The sequence below is a fragment of the Echinococcus granulosus genome (assembly GCF_000524195.1).
Source record: "Echinococcus granulosus chromosome Unknown EG_S00002, whole genome shotgun sequence".
Classification (NCBI taxonomy): Eukaryota; Metazoa; Platyhelminthes; class Cestoda; order Cyclophyllidea; family Taeniidae; genus Echinococcus; species Echinococcus granulosus.
The window spans coordinates 130,827-147,655 of record NW_020170382.1 but is presented as its reverse complement, the minus strand read 5'-3'; the positions used below and the strand labels follow the sequence as shown (position 1 = coordinate 147,655).

The 16,829-nt window shown below is 45.5% G+C and overlaps 1 protein-coding gene across 1 annotated transcript; it reads left to right on the top strand. All coding sequences in view use genetic code 11, as the record gives it.

Annotated features, from left to right (window-relative positions):
* Positions 1 to 1,322: 1,322 nt before the first annotated feature.
* On the top strand, positions 1,323 to 16,779 carry EGR_00417 (Nesprin-1; the record flags this gene model as incomplete). Its single annotated transcript, XM_024489666.1, has 24 exons — positions 1,323 to 1,347; positions 1,466 to 1,527; positions 1,636 to 1,731; positions 2,164 to 2,250; positions 2,321 to 2,413; positions 2,495 to 2,682; positions 3,132 to 3,328; positions 3,408 to 3,493; positions 3,671 to 4,147; positions 4,225 to 4,344; positions 4,533 to 4,901; positions 5,410 to 5,697; positions 5,788 to 6,111; positions 6,328 to 6,564; positions 7,972 to 8,202; positions 8,956 to 9,282; positions 9,427 to 9,570; positions 9,817 to 10,236; positions 10,434 to 10,595; positions 12,541 to 12,764; positions 13,061 to 13,395; positions 13,635 to 15,049; positions 15,849 to 16,433; positions 16,627 to 16,779. 24 exons carry the CDS (start codon positions 1,323 to 1,325, stop codon positions 16,777 to 16,779), a joined length of 6,645 nt encoding a protein of 2,214 aa, XP_024355663.1.
* Positions 16,780 to 16,829: the final 50 nt, after the last annotated feature.

Here is a 16,829-nt window from a genome sequence, read left to right as displayed (position 1 = left end):
ATTTCCCAGCTCACTATGACTTTCCTCAAAGTCAAACGGGTGATGCAGCCCTCAATGTTTCCTTTTGAAGATGAAACCTTTTTTCGTGTAAGGAAAGTTTGAGCCGATAGTGTAAATTTGAATCCGTAAGTCTTGTATTATTATGCATCACGGATTCCTTTTGACCGATCATGTTGCCAGTAGATGCTACTAATAATCCTATAGTAGCATTATTGAACTGAAATACGGTGGGAAATTCTACAGGGCTTTTGAATTTGCTGCTTTCCAAGCTACTTACTATATTTGCTAATATCAAAAGCAGATTAGTTCGAATTTGATGCCTCATCGGACCGTCCTCACTACCGGTTGACCGCAATAGCATCGTTGAAAAAACGTTAGGGTTTCTGTTAGTTACGTCTCCTACGAGTAACCCAGTTGCGGCGCACCTACATTCGATGAAGGCACATATCAAAATCGTAACACTTCAGCGATAACTTTAATTTCAGGCCTTCCTAACAATGGTCTTGAGTGGGCTCAACTTAAAATCTGTGGGGGATTCTTGGCGTTTCCTGTTTCTGATTCATGTAAATTGTTCAAGCATTGTAAGGAGGTCTTTACTTACTCTGAGATTAGCTCGTTCCTGGGGATCTGCAGGCTATGTACTCTTCCACTGTGACTTTTTGATACTGAACCCTTTCGAGGGAAGTTCAAACTTCTCACTCTCTGTTACCGAGTCCTCAAAGAATTGATTAGCGAAGGTATATTCGACTGCCTTCATACCTGGATACAAAAGAAATTCGAGTAACGCTTACACACTCTCACGTTACTGGATATAAGTTAATCCTACCTCTTCTGTACAATGGTAGACACTGCAGTTGACAGTACCTTGGCAATTTTATCTATTTCTTGACTCCTTACGGATCTAGAGAACCCACCAATCACTATCCAATACCAGTTACCACGTCATTGTAAGTAACATGTTATTTCACACCGGCACATAATGACCTAAGGGAGAGAGGGAGGTTAGGCCCCTTCTGGTCCGCGTTTCCGGTGCGTACGTGGGCCTGTCCAATAAGCGCAGCAGTCCCTATGGCTACCTCTTGTGTGAGTCACTGAGCAGTGGCCAATGCTGAACGCGTATGGGCGTTGACAGGAGGGACAGGTTTCTCTCACCCAAGCGTCTGCCTTCATAGGCTAGTGAAATATTTACACTCACTCTCACCTGACCACAATACCCTACCTTCTGCCACTGAGAGTGCATAATACACAGTACAAAATATACTAACGACGTGTGATTACTCCCATCCCCCTTGGACCCACTCAGTAATTCCTATTCCGGAATCATGGATTCTGTTGTTGACCTGACTGGTGAGTTCCTCAGGCCGAGAGAAGACAAGTGCTCAGATTGGGGAAAGGAACGCTAATCCCCTCATTTTTCTTCTTTTTTGAATTGAAATAATTGAGCATTTTTTTGCTGCTTTAACAGAGGAACAGGAGCGTATACAAAAGAAGACATTCACGAACTGGATCAACACTTATCTAGCAAAGGTACGCGCTTACTTTAAATCTAGTATTGTCAATTGCGTTATTAATGACGTTTGATACTTCTCTGGTGGAACTACTGTTGAAAAGATACTCTTTTTTGCATCACCCTAGGCGATCCCTCCCGACTGCATCCACGATCTCTTTGTCGACATTCGAGATGGCGTTAAGTTGGTGCGGCTGCTTGAAGTGTTGGCTGGTGTCCGTCTGGTGAGTTAGTTGAGCAAGAACTTCCTTCTTGACGAAAAAAAAAACAGAAGCTATGTTTCTAAGAGCATTTAAGAAGTCTGGTGATCAAGTAGCTGCAAACTAGTTTGAATTCCTGGTTACCATTGCCCCATGCTATTTCCCATTACTGGTCGTTTAATTCTATCTTTCACAAGAAATTTTGCAGTTTTAAAGTGCTTCTAAAATATTTTTGCAATTTTTTAACTTCCTCTGTTTAAGAGGAAGTCAGAGAATAAAAAATTACATAATCCACCGTACCATGAAATAGCGCTAAAATAGGGGAAGAACTCTTATCAGGATCCGCCCTAAAAGTTAATTTTACACACCCATGAGCAATGAAAGGCACCATCAAATGCTCCATTTTTGGCACTGAAAGCGTAAAATTTTGCCTCTTTTTTATTCTCCCACTGGTAGCCCATTGAAAGACCGACAGCGATGCAACGAGCACACTATCTGAGCAATGTCGGGACGGCCCTAGACTTTTTGACAGGGAAGAGAAAGGTAGGTTTACAAATATTTCTGACTAAGGCGGTGTCAGTTTTTAAGAAACCTAACCTCCGTGCCTCCACAGATCAAGTTGGTGAATATCAACCCCTCCGACGTTGTCGACGGTCGACCGGCCATCGTTTTGGGTCTCATTTGGTCGATTATTCTATCCTTTAATGTAAGGAGTTAGTTGCCCAAGATCTTTGGCTCTTTATACCTCACAAATTTGGCTACTTTTACCCTTCTCTCCTACTGTTAGATTGATGAGCATAATGAGGCACTTAACGTTGCAACGGGGGTCGCAGAGGTGACGAAAAAGGATCAAACAGTATCTGCAACTCCTTCCCCTAGGACCACCACACAGGGCAAGACGCCACCCGTGGCTCCAGTGGCTCGCAAGAAGGCGCTGCTTGCTTGGATCTGTCGCTGCGTCTCTCCCAGTTTCAGGTGCTTAAATTTTGCACGCATCTGTACAAATCGAATCCAGGTGGTGGTCAAGACTGTCTGGGGTGATGGTGGCTCCTTCTTTTAATGGCCTCAGATCTTTGGGTACATATTTCAAACAAGTATTAGAGTAGTGCTGGTTGGCTGTTAGGCAGATGCTAAAAATAATGCTACTATGCTGGTGTTTGTTTGGTATAACCTAGTAATCAAATTGTGTCGGGAATATTTGGGAAAGAAAAAGAATCGAAGAGTACCGTAAACAATTGTATGCATTTTGCAAGTTCCTATAACTTACAACAAATCAACGCCGAGAGTTACTTTGAAAACTGTCCGAATTCTTTTGATCTCCTGACATAACTTTTCTCGTTGCTCAAAGTGTTATTTATCGTGAATATTATTTAACTGAGCCACATCTAAGATCGTGACCTCAAACTATCAAGTCTTTATTCCAGGTCGTTGGGCTTGCAAATCAAGGATTTTGGTCCCAGCTGGCGCGACGGCCGTGCATTTTGCGCCCTCGTACACAGCGTTGAGGCAGAGAGTTTGGATCTGAGCAAGATTCGACCCAAAGACAATAAGGCGAATCTAAAGCTCGCTTTCAATGCAGCTGAGCAATGCCTCGGCATTCCACAACTACTCGATGTAGAAGGTCTGATTCACACTTGCCATTTATATGGGAACCCTTTCGATCAGAGGAGAATTGGGCATTTGGTTTATTTTTCCCGCAGATGTGGATGTTGATAACCCGGATGAGCGCTCGGTAATGACATATGTTGCACAGTTTCTCAAGGAATATCCAAATGGCAAGAAAACGGTAGGTAGTAAATCGTCTCCGCTGCTACTTTGTGTACCAAGCGCATGTAATTGTCAGCATTGGATTGGATTGGTTTTCTTCATCTATATAGCTTGATAAATACCGGTTCGCTACAACTTAATAAAAAAATTAAGATCCGTCTTAGAGGTGTTTTTTAGTTTGCCGATCTGTTTAAAGACTAAACTTGTGAATCAAAAGCTGGGTGGTCGTTCTGGTGGTGGTGTGGCATCAGCCAAGTCTTTCGAGACTTCTTTGGACGCTGTCGATTCTGCCATCGACCCTTCTCTGGTGCTCAGTGCTTCCACCGTCTCCCTCCACAACCCCAAATCCACCCGGAAGGAACGCGTTACTACCCCTACTCTACTAGACGACGAGGGCATTCGTAGCCTACTGGCGGCCACGAGTTCTAGCCTCACCGCTTCTGATGAGGAGGTAGTGACGAACCCAGATGCGGCGCATTCCATGCCCAACATCAGAGCCATGTCTCTAACCTCGCCCCGCCGGCAGGCCAGAGCTCGAACCTACGCCGACCTGCGGCTGGCCCGGGTGGCGAAAACGTTTTCACGATGTCGTGCCATCGCCAACATTCGAGTCACTGCGGATCGCACGGAGGAGACAAAAAATGCGGTCAAGATTATTCACATTGAAAATCAGGTGAGTGGAAATGGATGAGGGTTTGGCTATGGGTTCCATGACGGTGATGGTGATAAATTTTTTCCTCATAAATATAGATAAAGGATTCGAATGCACAGGCTGAGGAAGAGCGCAACTTCGTCATTTACATAAAAGAGCTGATCTCAAGGATAAGACATGAACCTTTGGAGCCGAAGGATCTGTTGCAAGCGCTTGAGGTAATTGTTTTAAAAATGTGTAGAGTTGTTAGGTTTTGTGGGAGATATCGATGAAATCAAGTTAAGGGAAATTCGCTGTGGAAGTGAAGTCACACCAGATATACCACACAATGAGAAAGCTTACAATCAGAGCCTAATTTCATCGTTAAAGAATTTTCATTCTTTTGATTACAATTCCTTTCAAATAGGAATTCTACCAAGCCGAGCAGCAGCACCAAAGCCTGACGACATGTCTAGTGGAGATGGGCAAGCGGAAGCGTCAAGGCCTCCTACTTGGCATCTTGCCATCAGAATTGGCGGGAATTGAGGCTAAGTGGACACAAGTGAAACCAGCATTGGACGAGTGGCGTTGGCGTTTGGACGATTCTTTGCCTGGCGACTGGGCAACGGTGGGTCGGTGGCTGGGCCAGCTGGAGCGCTGTCTCAGCACCGCCGCTCGCCTTGCCATCGAACTGGATGCTGCGAGCACCTCTGAGGCCGACGCGACTACTCGGTGCTCACAATTCGCTGCACAGTTGCATGATCTTGAGGCGAGTCACATTGGTTTTTTGCTTAATGTTAACTCCTATGCCTACTGAGAGAAAAGCGATAAACTCGATTTACACGGGAATTTGTTCAGTGTCTATAAGAGTGGCTAGTCAGCTGGCTAAAGGTCGGATGGATGCAAGACACAGCAGACGGAATTTCCGAGTTTAATCTCCTTAGACATCTTGCGGAACAGAGTCGTTTACTCGGTATTAGTCTATTGAGTACCGTCCTGTAGGAAAATTAGTTACCTGTTGGTACCAAACAATCTCATCTACTGTCAAGGGGTGGCTGAATTCCACGCAGCTGCATTAACAGGGCATCACCAAACACTTATGGGTTATTGAGACCGTTGTCGTTAACTAAATTTATTACTAGCATGCAGAGGGACTGGTAGGCTATGGAAATGGTGAGATTTCCACGACAAAAGTCGGTAGTAGAACTTGCAGGCATTGAGGAGTCCCGGTAGTTAAGTAGATGGTTAGACGAAGGCTATCTTCCTACTGAAGTACTCATGGCACTGGTTTCTTTTCCTTACAGGAGAAGCTGAAGGATAAAGACAGAATGTCCGAGTTGTTGGGTTTGCTAGTTAAGACTAACACAGCGAACGAGCCCTCAGCCCTTCCCATCACCGTAGTGAACGCTATTAAGAAGCGCTTTCACGACGTCTGTCATGAGGCACAGGCCAGTCTTCGTCGCACTAATCGCCTTTATCTGCGCTGGAAATTAGCCGACAACATCACTGAGATTGTCGATTATATCAATGTCCTAAAAAACACGCGATATCAAAAGTTGGAGGAGGCTGCAGAGAGCATGGAGCAGATTCAAGTGAGTTAGGCCGCTTTCTTCCACTATTTCTTGACTGAATGGAATGGGTTGGCAGCTAGCGCGTTTTCTCTTCCCTCTTTCCTACTTCAGGAGTGGAAGAAGAGTAAAGGGCTACCGCAGAGAATGGATGAGGATATTGCAGCATTGGAGGAGCTTTGTAAGGAATCGGAGGACAAATCAAACAGTGAGTCTGCGACCTCGGTGGGTGAGCAGCCAGGATCGGGTCTGCTGACGATCCAGGTCAAGGCCGGGGGGGGAACGTTGATCATGCGCGATGTGGCCGAGACAGAGCGCATTGAAGCCAGTATGTATCTCTCCTCTCTCCGGATGCGATGGGCTGAGGCGTTGGAGGATCTTCTGGCACTAGAAAAGTCCTCAATGAAGCTGGTGGAAACGTGGCGTGCCTATGAAACGGTAACCAGAATGGTTCTTAAGTATTCATGATGCTTATCAGCAAATATGAACCAGATAGCTTAAGAATGCATAGACCAACAAGCAAAATATACAGAGGAGTCTAGAATAGTACTGCTTAGAGCTATAGAAATGGAAGATATTATCGGAATGAGTGAGAAACCAGGCCAGATGACGAAAGACCTGTTTTGTCCGATTTCAAAATTTCCAACCTTGCAGGAGGCGCAGACGCTCCACGCGTGGATGCAGGAGGCAGAATCGAAGCTTAAAGAGAAAACCATCTCCAACACCGAGAAGCGCTTCATTCTCGCCCAAGCGAAGCAGTGGCGTCAGCGGCTGAACGCCCTACAGGATTTGGGTGCCAAACTCATCGGACAGTCGACCATCCCCGCTGGTGAGGCTATCAACACTCAGTTGGTCAGCATGTTGCAGCGACTTGACAGCATCTCCAATGAGGTATTGCCATTTAACTCCTTCATGAGCTTGATTGATTACTTCCGTATCAACGGAGACACTCCTGAAGACAATACGAGACATGCTGGTCTTGAATTAGTATAGTATTATCATTGCGCAGATGATCCTGTGGAGGATATTACTTAGTAACCGGAGGCTGAAAAGGTTCACTTAGTTTAATAGAAAACTAAAATAAATATCACCCCATTACATCGTCTCTAGTACTCCTCGCGATCATTCTGTTGTTTTAGTCCTCTGATACAGGGACGAAGATCATGCAAAGATCATCGTTGTGTACCTGCATTTGAGAGAGACCGGTTTTGAAGTTGGGGTCGGAGAAAAGGCCAAGTTCTGCAGCAAATACACCCTGTATATCACTCACTTTCTGCAGAAATGGTTAGTTGGGAGGAAAATGAGGGATATCCTACCCTTAATTCACAATCATAGGTCACCGTGTCCATGGAAACCTCACGGTCATTTCTTCAAGGCGACTTCCATTCGTCCACATCTGGTCTTGCCTTGCTACTAATCATTATGTGGGAATTAAGTGAGGAGAGGGTGGCAAAAATAGGCGAGATTTGGATGGTTCTTCTATTGTTAATCCTGTAGGCTCACCCATCCTTGATAGATATCCTCCTCTGGTGGTTTGACGCGTTATTCTGTCAGGGATGATTAGGACTTGCTAGAGTGGATTCTTCAGCTCCTTCAAATTATCTTCAAAGTCTGTAAATGGCTTTGGACTATTAGCTCCGATGACATGAGTCCAGACCTCACCGTCATCATGAAGGTCGATATGAGGGAGACTGAAGAGACCTCATTTATAAGTTTAACTATAGCGAAAAATATTCCACTATATATCCTCTCAAATATAGATTTGCTTTGTAGTTACTTTATATAAAAGCGATTGCTTTTATGCCGGGCAATATCGAGGAACCCTAGGCGGTTAGATGACGGCAAAAGTTGTTTATCATATCCTGTGGGAGACGATGAAATGTGTGGAAAGTGCGTTGCATACCCAGTGACACACTGGGTTGTTAAACTGAATTTCTGTTTGTAAAAGTGGAATGAGGAAATTCTCTCTCCAAAAGGGCCAATAATTCAGTCCCATTCACTGGCTACGGCTTTTCTATTACAAGTTTCGTCATCATTTTTCCATGCGCTCGCTACTTACATCCGACATATTCGAATGACTAAAACTTGTGAACTAGTCTTGTATTATCACAGCTAAGCCGGTCATTGGGCACCGAATGAATCTTCACCAGATTTGACCATTCAATGAACAGGCATTGAAAGAGATCTATTTTCAATTTCAGGGGTTTAGGAGATACCTTTTTGCCGGGACAAGAGGGGAAGACGTGTCTCCTCTGACGCCTATTCCACTATTTATGAGGTTTCCATTTGTACTTGCAGGTCGAGAAGTCGTACCAAGCTGCGACTGTCGAGACATTGAAAGGAGACTTGGATCAAACACTAAATCGTATGAACGAAATGCTTCAGGCAGCTACAGATTTGCTGAATAGGGAGGTCTGCCTTCCACAGACTACCAGCATGCAGAAGGCTGAGGAGGCCACATCAGAGTATCGAAACCAACTTCAGACTACCAAGGAGGACCTTCTGAATCATCTCGAGACTGAGTACAATGTAAGAGACAATCGACTTGTATTGCTCCTATGGCTGGTGGCTACACACGCTACTTAGATAGCTGAAATTGATGAGTGAAGATACAATTTCGGGTTTCGCATTATATGTTTTTGTTCCGTTAGTTTTATAATTGGCCATTGAAAGAAATCCACCTTGGAATGAGTTAATATTGATGCTTTAAACCGGTAAGAATAAAAGGTCTAGAATACTACTTAAATGACCACTTTTATGAACAAAAACCCAGACATTAACTCATCAAATAGATGAAAAGCCTGTTTGCCGTTGATTTCAGATTGAGAAGGAGGTATTCTCTGCGCTAATGACATCTAAGACCACTGAAATGAATGTTGGGATTGCTTATGAAAGGAAGGTTGTGGCGTTCGCAGTTTCATCTGTCTCTGTTATTCTCATCTAGTGAACATTAGGGGCGGTCACCAAAAGAATGGGAGGTCTGGTTAGCAATGGATGTTGTAAGCTTTGATTGCACCAAAGACCGCGAGCACAAGAGTTGTATTCTTATTTTTAATGTTCTCATTTACCCGACCTTACTACCAGGATTATATATGGGGTGCGTCTCGCTTTTCTCGTCTGATCTCGATATCACGATTTTGAGCAAATGTTGATGTTACACCGGAAAAAGTAGACATCTGAGCTGTGGCGATTGTTTTTCTTCTGAAACCTTGATAGCGAATGTGATGGTGTTCCAAAGCCTTTAACCACGGAGAAGTGAGGGGTTACTACTGCTCCTTTCAGATGGCAAAGGAGCTCTCTGAAAAACTTATGGCAGCTGCCCAGGAAGGTGAAATCGACTACTCGGAGGTAGAGCGGTGTATGCAGGAGACGGATCGTCTTCGACGTTTGTTGCAGCAGATGGCAGAGGAGAAGATCGACGATCGCCTCTCCGAGTTGGCTCTGGCGATGCGCGAGGCCGTCTCGGTGGCTGTGAGACTTGCTCAGATGTCTGAGTGGATTGAGGAGACCGAGACAGTGACCAATGCCAACTCCTTCACAACTCTTGATGAGATTATGCTTGATAGTCTCGCCAGTATTGCTCCTGATGAGGCGATTCACCGACTCCAGGTTACATGGTGTCTCTTACCTCTGTTGTTTTGCCTTCTGTTTTTGCAGAAAATGAGCACTTTGTTGTCACTCGTTCTACAAAAAACCACCACCAGATATTAAACACTACAAAACACTTTTCATTTACTTCTACTTGCATACTAGAAATGCTGCGACAGCATAATTACACACACGAAGGCACTTGAAGAGGCGGAAGGATGGCTGGAGGAGTTAAAGGCGAAAGGCTTGAAGTCCGTCAACATCTCCCAACTCGAAATGGCCATCGCGGAGACCAAAGGCCGCATAAACGTGAGTTCACTCAAATCTTAACTTCTGATTCAACAGAGCGCTGAAGTGGCAGCTCTTAAGGAGGGCCAATAGGTGAGCTCTGAGAGGGATTATATTTTATCAGATAAGCTAAGAACTAGACTGAATAGGCTGGGTGATTGTCTCTTTAAGCAATCGCTTTTCAGACAATGTTCAAATATGGTATACGGAAATAGGCGATTACTCAGTTGATGCACCGCTATCAAATAAATGTGATGATATTTTTAGATAATGCTAGAGCAAACACGAAAACGTGAACAGCTTCTACGGGCCCAAATACAGACACAGGGAAAGACGATGGAAGTAGCCAACACCCTGGAGACATGGTTACGTGAAGCGGAGGGAGTAATCACCACCTCTCAGGAGAGCATGCTACCTTTGAATGCCAAGACCATTGCAGACGCCTCTCGTCTCACTCAGTGGAGCCTAGACCGACTAGAACAACAGCGTAACGCCCACGAAGCCTTCTGCGAAGAGCGCTTGGCTCAGGGCGCAGAGCTGCTTAGTCGCATGGACGAGTGCTTCCAAAGCTTTACTGAGGTTTGGCCTGAGGTCGCCATTGTTCAGGGTTCCTCTTCTGACTCGGAGATGGTGGCTTGTGCTCGAGAAGTCGTTTCTCGTGTGAAGCTTCTTAAACAACGGTACAGCGTGAGTTGCTCGCTACTTAAATCCACTTCAATAGAAATCAAGGTTTCTGATAAATTGATCAACGTGTGCATTGATTCCCGCCCGTAGAAGAGGTGGATGGATGTTATACTAGTTTTGACAATTTGAAATGTCAGTTGATGGGAATTTCGTTGCAATTACTGACAAACCAGGTTAAAGTGTTCACTTGGTTGATGTAGGATGCCACTGCGCGATTACCTCGGTCTCTGCTGGCCGTTAGATTCGTGATAATCGACATGAAGATAGGCGAAAAGTTGATGGAGGCATCGGAACACCTGAGACAGGAAGAATTGCGCATCGAAAGTGGGGAGGAGGTATCCCTCATTCTCAGTGAGCACGAGGTGAGTTGAGGGACTGCCGCGTCCACCCTCCGCCAATTTTGCTAACCAGTAAGGCGTGCATTTTTATTTCACGGCACATTTTTTGCTGTGAAAGTGCAAGTATTTTTTTGTGCCATCGTACACTCACCGGAAGAGGTGGACATTATCCTCAACCCTTTTGCAGCCCAAATTTGAGTGTCAATGTGCAAGCGTCGTAACAATTTTGAATGGCTTTACACCAAAGGAAAATTTTATGTGTTTATTTTATAAAACGTAAAGGCATTATGCCAGAGGGTTTGAACGTTAAACATGGGGTTTCTGTTCAGGCAACAAATAGCCAATAATTAATGGATGTTACAAAACTAGCAATTAACATGTACAAGCGCTTTTTTATTCCATTTTTTGAGACAAGGTATATCAGTAACTCTGAATCATATTTTAATAACATCGTCAATTTGAGTGGTGATGTAACAAATGCACAACACCAAAAGCAAAAGGATGAAATGGGACATAAAATGTATCGCTGGCATGCGGAAGGGCTGAAGGGCTACTGACATGGTCCGGAGGCCATGCCGCTCAGCGGAAGCACAAAGGCGGAGCCTTCGGTGCCCGCAAAACTAAGAAGAAGAGCTAACCGAAACGCAAAAGTATTAAATAGGACCCTCTTCTTTTGAGCGTCGTCCCTGGCGCTCCCTTTGTTTAAACTCCCTCGTCGACCATCACGATGTAGTCGGTGAGGCACGAAAAACACCCACGAACCAACCGCACTAGTCATTGAATTCACGTGTAACTGAGAGCATGTGTGACTATAACGTCACTGATCCCTCTTTTCAGTTCCACTGGATCTGGAGTTTCGCCCTGTTTGGGAACTACTGGGAAAGGAAGAATGTACAGACCATCACCTATGTCTACCTCTAGTCTTAGAAACGCTGGCCAAGTAGCCCAGTCTTATAACAAAGGACAGGGCTTAAAATGGTTTCGTAGGGATAATGTCTTGCGTCTTTTCCTCCTCGCCACGTCGTTTTCACTATAGTGCTACCTAACCGTCTCTACCCAAATAGGTTCCGTCCAGTTAGTAGAGAGGTGCAAGGTGTGTTGCAGTTCACCAAATTAGTATCTTCTTGGAGGTTCCGTAAACAGCTCCGTAACGAGCTTTTCCAACTGATTCACGGGCACAGGTAGCGTTGGTTCGATTGTTTAAAGCATTCTCACATGAAACGGGACTGGGATATTTGTCGAAGGTAGACGCCATACTCGACCCTTCTTCTGGGGGTCATCACAGATTTTCCCATCCGCAGCATATGGTCTCATTCCGTTGCGTTAAGGTTTGGTATTCAGTAGTAGGAATCTAAATGGATGTCCTCCAGGATTTGGTTCACTTTTCGCTGCCGCCAGGGTAGCTCTTCCAGTCGTTCATGAAGACGAAAGAAATTACAATTCCAGGACAGAAAGTGTATTGCTGACGTAGGGAACGGCGGGGGGATAACTGGCACGGCCCGAAGACTATGCGAGTGCGCTAAATTACCAAGGCAGAGCCTTAAATGACCTTGAAGTCAAAACGAAGAGTTAAACAAATTGACAGTGTTAAAATCAGCCGTCCATTTGTAAATTTCGGAATATGAATCTAACTTTACTGAATTTAGTGCATATTTCAAATGCGGCCCACTAACACTTAGAGTAGGTGGCGTTCCCTTAGCTCATATCTCATTGGTACAAAATATTCGATAGAGTCATCCCTGAAGACCTCATACAAATTCTAAAGTAGCTTTATCACTGAGACTGAAAGTATAACGCCATGGATGATATAAGCAGCATGTCTTTCGCACTGGGTAGGAACCGGATCGCAGGATACGGAAAAACGCATACTATAGTATCGAAGTCCTCTTTGAATATGTTATAAGGTCCATGAATTGGACAGAGATATCTGGGCATCGAGCAAACATCTTTTTTTGTCACTGCCTTGCAGGCCTACTTCTTTTCGCCAGACTTCATCGAAGAGCTGCCAGCCATGATAGTTGAAATGGAGCATATTTTGGAGGAATTGGTCAAATTTGAGCCCGACTTGGCGGCCCAATTTGCAAAACGCACGGAGGTGCGAGGAAAGACCCTCTTCCAGTTAAAAGATCGTGCGGAACACTTTGCCTCAAACATGCGCGATTTGCCAGAACGGTGGCTCGACTTTGACTCCAAGTAAGAACCTCCTCCCCCCCGTGACACATTCTCTAGCGCCTCACTCCTGAGACCAGGCGTGTCAGCGACAGGCTCGGGGTCACAAATATGCATGCAGTATCCAAACCGTGATGTGTAGCCTCATGTATGGATAGAAAAAACTACACAGCATTACAGTCACCGTCTCAGTAGACGATGATAAATATACACTAATAAATTAGTACGCTTAGCACATTACAATTTACTCACGGCTTAGATCTTTCTATTTTCAGTTCAAATTGGGCAGACTGTATTGTCATGTTTTCTTTTCCTTCTAGACTTGGCGGTCTGGAACAGTGGACGAGCAAGTTGGAAAATCTGGCCACCCGACTCCGCTCGGAGGGTCTGCCGGGTAGTAAAGACATGATGGATCCTAAAGTGGCTGCAGAGATCGCTCAACGATATCGAGACATGCTGAAGAAGTTTGAGGAGATGGTTGACTCCTCCAGTCTCAATATCTCCTTAGCAGAGCGGTTAAACAAGATCCTACAGGAGCTAATTGCCGAGGGCGGTCTTTCGCCTCCCAAAATGGCCAAAAGACGCGCTTCGCTGGCTCACGTGTTAAACAGTCTGCATGACATTGAGACTGTCACGCCCAATGTACTACAGACAGGTTAGATTCAAGTTTATCTGTAGGTTCAGTGATTGCAGGGGAAATAGAACGTGGAGAAGCATATTAGCAAAATCTAGAAGAATTCTGATAGAAACCGTTGTATCGACGTAGACACTTCTTTTTTCCCTAAGGCAAAGAATAATTTTGTAACAGTCAAGTTGTTCCTAAGGTTGCGGAAGTCAAAGGAGTCAATGGACATCCTTTATAAAGCAATATCCCCTGCGCAACTTTATTTTCAGCTAAAAACATGGTTGATTTGCTGGATAAACATGTATCCAAGGCGAGCAAGCAGGATCGCACAAAGCGCTTCAGATCCCACATGGAAGAGATAATGAGCGACCCCACAACACAGACCATCGACTCGGACGAGATGCGTCGCCTATTGGCAGAGCGAGAAGCGCTGATCGCACGGGTCAACGAGAAGAAGGCCTCTCTGGTCTACTTAATGCAAATACCCACTTCCAAAACCACCCACACGTCCCAAATGCCCCCTGTAGAGGAGCGCTTTCTCCAGGTCTGGGAGGATGCCGATCGGATGCTGGAGGAGAAGGCGGCGAACCTCCGAACCGCTACCCAAGCCACTAAGCAGTTCGAAGAGGTGCGAAACCGTCTTTTCAATCTCCTAGGAGAGGCCCAGTTCCTTCTGAAGTGCTCCGCTGGCTCTGCTTACGAATCCAAACTCACTGACGGTGCACCAGTTCGCTCCTATGAGGCATTTGCAACTCTCTCCAACAAGGGTGTTGAGCAGCATGACAACATTGAAAACATTGCGACCTATGGCCCTTCGAAGATTCGTGAACAAACTACTGCAATACAGACACATCTAAAGTCACTGGAGAAGGCAGCGGCGGATATCACGAAGCTGCGCGGGGCTGCAGACCTAATTGCTGAACAACTGGGTCCTGAAAAGTCGGCTGAGCTTGAGTCGATTATTAACCAACTGGAAAGGGATATGGCTCTCACGAAATCTGCCCTGGAGGAACGACTAACAGCTCTGAAGTTGGCGGATTCACGATGGGCGAATATTCATGAGCACGCTCAGCAGTTGGAGGAATCCCTAGGAGCGCAGGAAAATACACTCGCAGACTTACGATTGCATATTGAAACCGCTTCTCTAGAAAACTGCGATGATACTGTCAGTGTATGCGATGCTTATCGAAAGTACCTAGAGACATGTGCTCAAGATTTGAGGAAACTTCAGTCAGACGCGGCAAGTTTGGGATCGGAGATAGGCGATGTAAATTCCACGTTGGCTGGAATGTTGACGATGGAGAGGGTGGACGAAAATGGCATCATCGTGAAGGAGGTACCAGAGTTCGTCGATCCTGAGGTCACAGCTGTTCAAAAGAATATGAACGCTCTTCTCCTTCGCCAAAAGGGAATCAACAATGCTTGCCTTTCACTAGAACAAATAATTACTTCAACACTAGCAGCTCTTGAGGAGTACTCAAAGTTAAGTGGATCTGTAGAGACTTATTTGAATCGCGTGGAGGCTGCTCGTGATATGAAATATGCCTTTTCTGACCTCGAAGAGGTGATGGCGGTTAAGGGGCAATTGAATTCTCTGTTAACCCTGAGACAGGCGGAGATTGATAGCGCTACCTGGAGGATGCGTGAACTTTCCCCATTCTTGAAGAAAGTTCCACAGACTGCTGTAAGTACTTGTAATAAAAGCGATTTTTATGCACAAGGCGTGTTCAAGTCAAATTGGGACTCTTGAGGTGCAAACGAAAGGAACAAGGTAGAACGCGTTGAATTTATTTACGATTCCACATAGTCTGCTGGCATGTCTTTACACTTATGTTAGCTTTTGTTTAGCAACTGAAAAGCAGCTTCCTTATGGCAAGATTTGTCAGTACGTCTGAATCACCTTGGAACAGCTCGGTTACTCAGCAGATGCTAGTCCTTCAGTTTTACAGATGTTCGTAAATGAATGGGTTTACCAGTCGTTCCCAAATAGCATCGTTTCTTGAGCATTTACACAATAGGACAGATTGGTCGGATGTCGATCTGGCCATGGTAGAATGTTCACAAGAATGATCGCTAAGATTAGACTGAGAATAGAACTGTCACTACTGGCATTGTCCAGATTCTAATGTTTCATTGCAATGGAGCGTTTAGTTGCAGTATTATGTTTTAAGTCTCCCAAACGAATGACTGTTGGTAGAATGGGGACTTTCATCTTTCACGGGAGACTTCACTCATCACCGTGTTCTGTGGCATTTACGCACTAACACTGCTAGCTCCCATCTTGGTGGACGGTACGCTAATAGGACGCACCTATCATGTATTACTGCGTGCAGCACAACACCCATGATGTCCCTTTCCGAAATGAACACTCCTCGTGCTTGCTATTCAAGGGCAGTGTACCCAGAAAAATAGTTGTAAAATTGAATCAGTTGTCTATTATATTACTACGGTTTGCTGTCGTGCTTATATGCAATTTTACATAGGCTGCAGACGCTAAACTGTCACAAAGTCTGGAGGCAGCTGATGGGTGGTTGTCGACGCGGGCTTCGTATATAGACGCCCTCACCACTGATTGGTGCATGTGGTCCAATGAGATGGATAAGATCTCAGCAGAGCTGCAGCAATTGGCTGATAATGTGGAGCGCGTGGACACAGACGCTGCCGTGGACATAACGCAGCGTGCCAACCAGGCAGCGCGTCAATTGGAGCAGGTGCAACTGCTGAGGGCACGTTGGAAGGCTCTGCGGCCACAGACAGAGGCAGTGATAACCCTCCTCTCGGGTGGCTCCAGGGGCAGCCAACTCACCATGGAGTCGGCACATCACGTCGTCCCACAGCGTTACACTATGGTGGGGGATCAGTTACGAGACCTCTTCTCAATTCTGCAAGATATGAGTACCAAGTTGGAGGGGGAGTTTGATGCACAGGACAAGTTTACTAACGATGTGGAGCGACTCGTCCACATGGTTTCCGTGGCTGAGAAGCGGCTAGGCAAGGTCACTGGAATCTGGATTCCCTCGGCACCCACTCTTCTGGCCCAAGTCACTCAACCCATCTCCCAAATTCATGTTGGTAGGTCCTTTCGGAGTTTCAATTAATAACCGTTTTGTGTTTTCGCTCCAAACTGTCAAATATTTTGACCTAAATTTATCCACCCATTTGAGTCATGCATTTGAGCATACAACTGAATGGGGTTACGTAAATTTGAAACGAAGTGAACGAACACCGGTTAGCATGAGGTATGGGAGCACCATGTCACAGCTACCGGGAGAAAGTGGGAGGGAAAAAACCACCCTTAAGCACGCCCGTGCGGCCATGCTTGCCTGCGTGTGGTGTCGCGGCAGCATTGCACGAATGGGCGGAGTACAGGAAGTGAGTGTAAACCCATGCATGTACGAGCATCCCAGCTTGTGATGCTCTCCGGAACCACTTCACTCACGCATAAACACATACGTATGCAACCC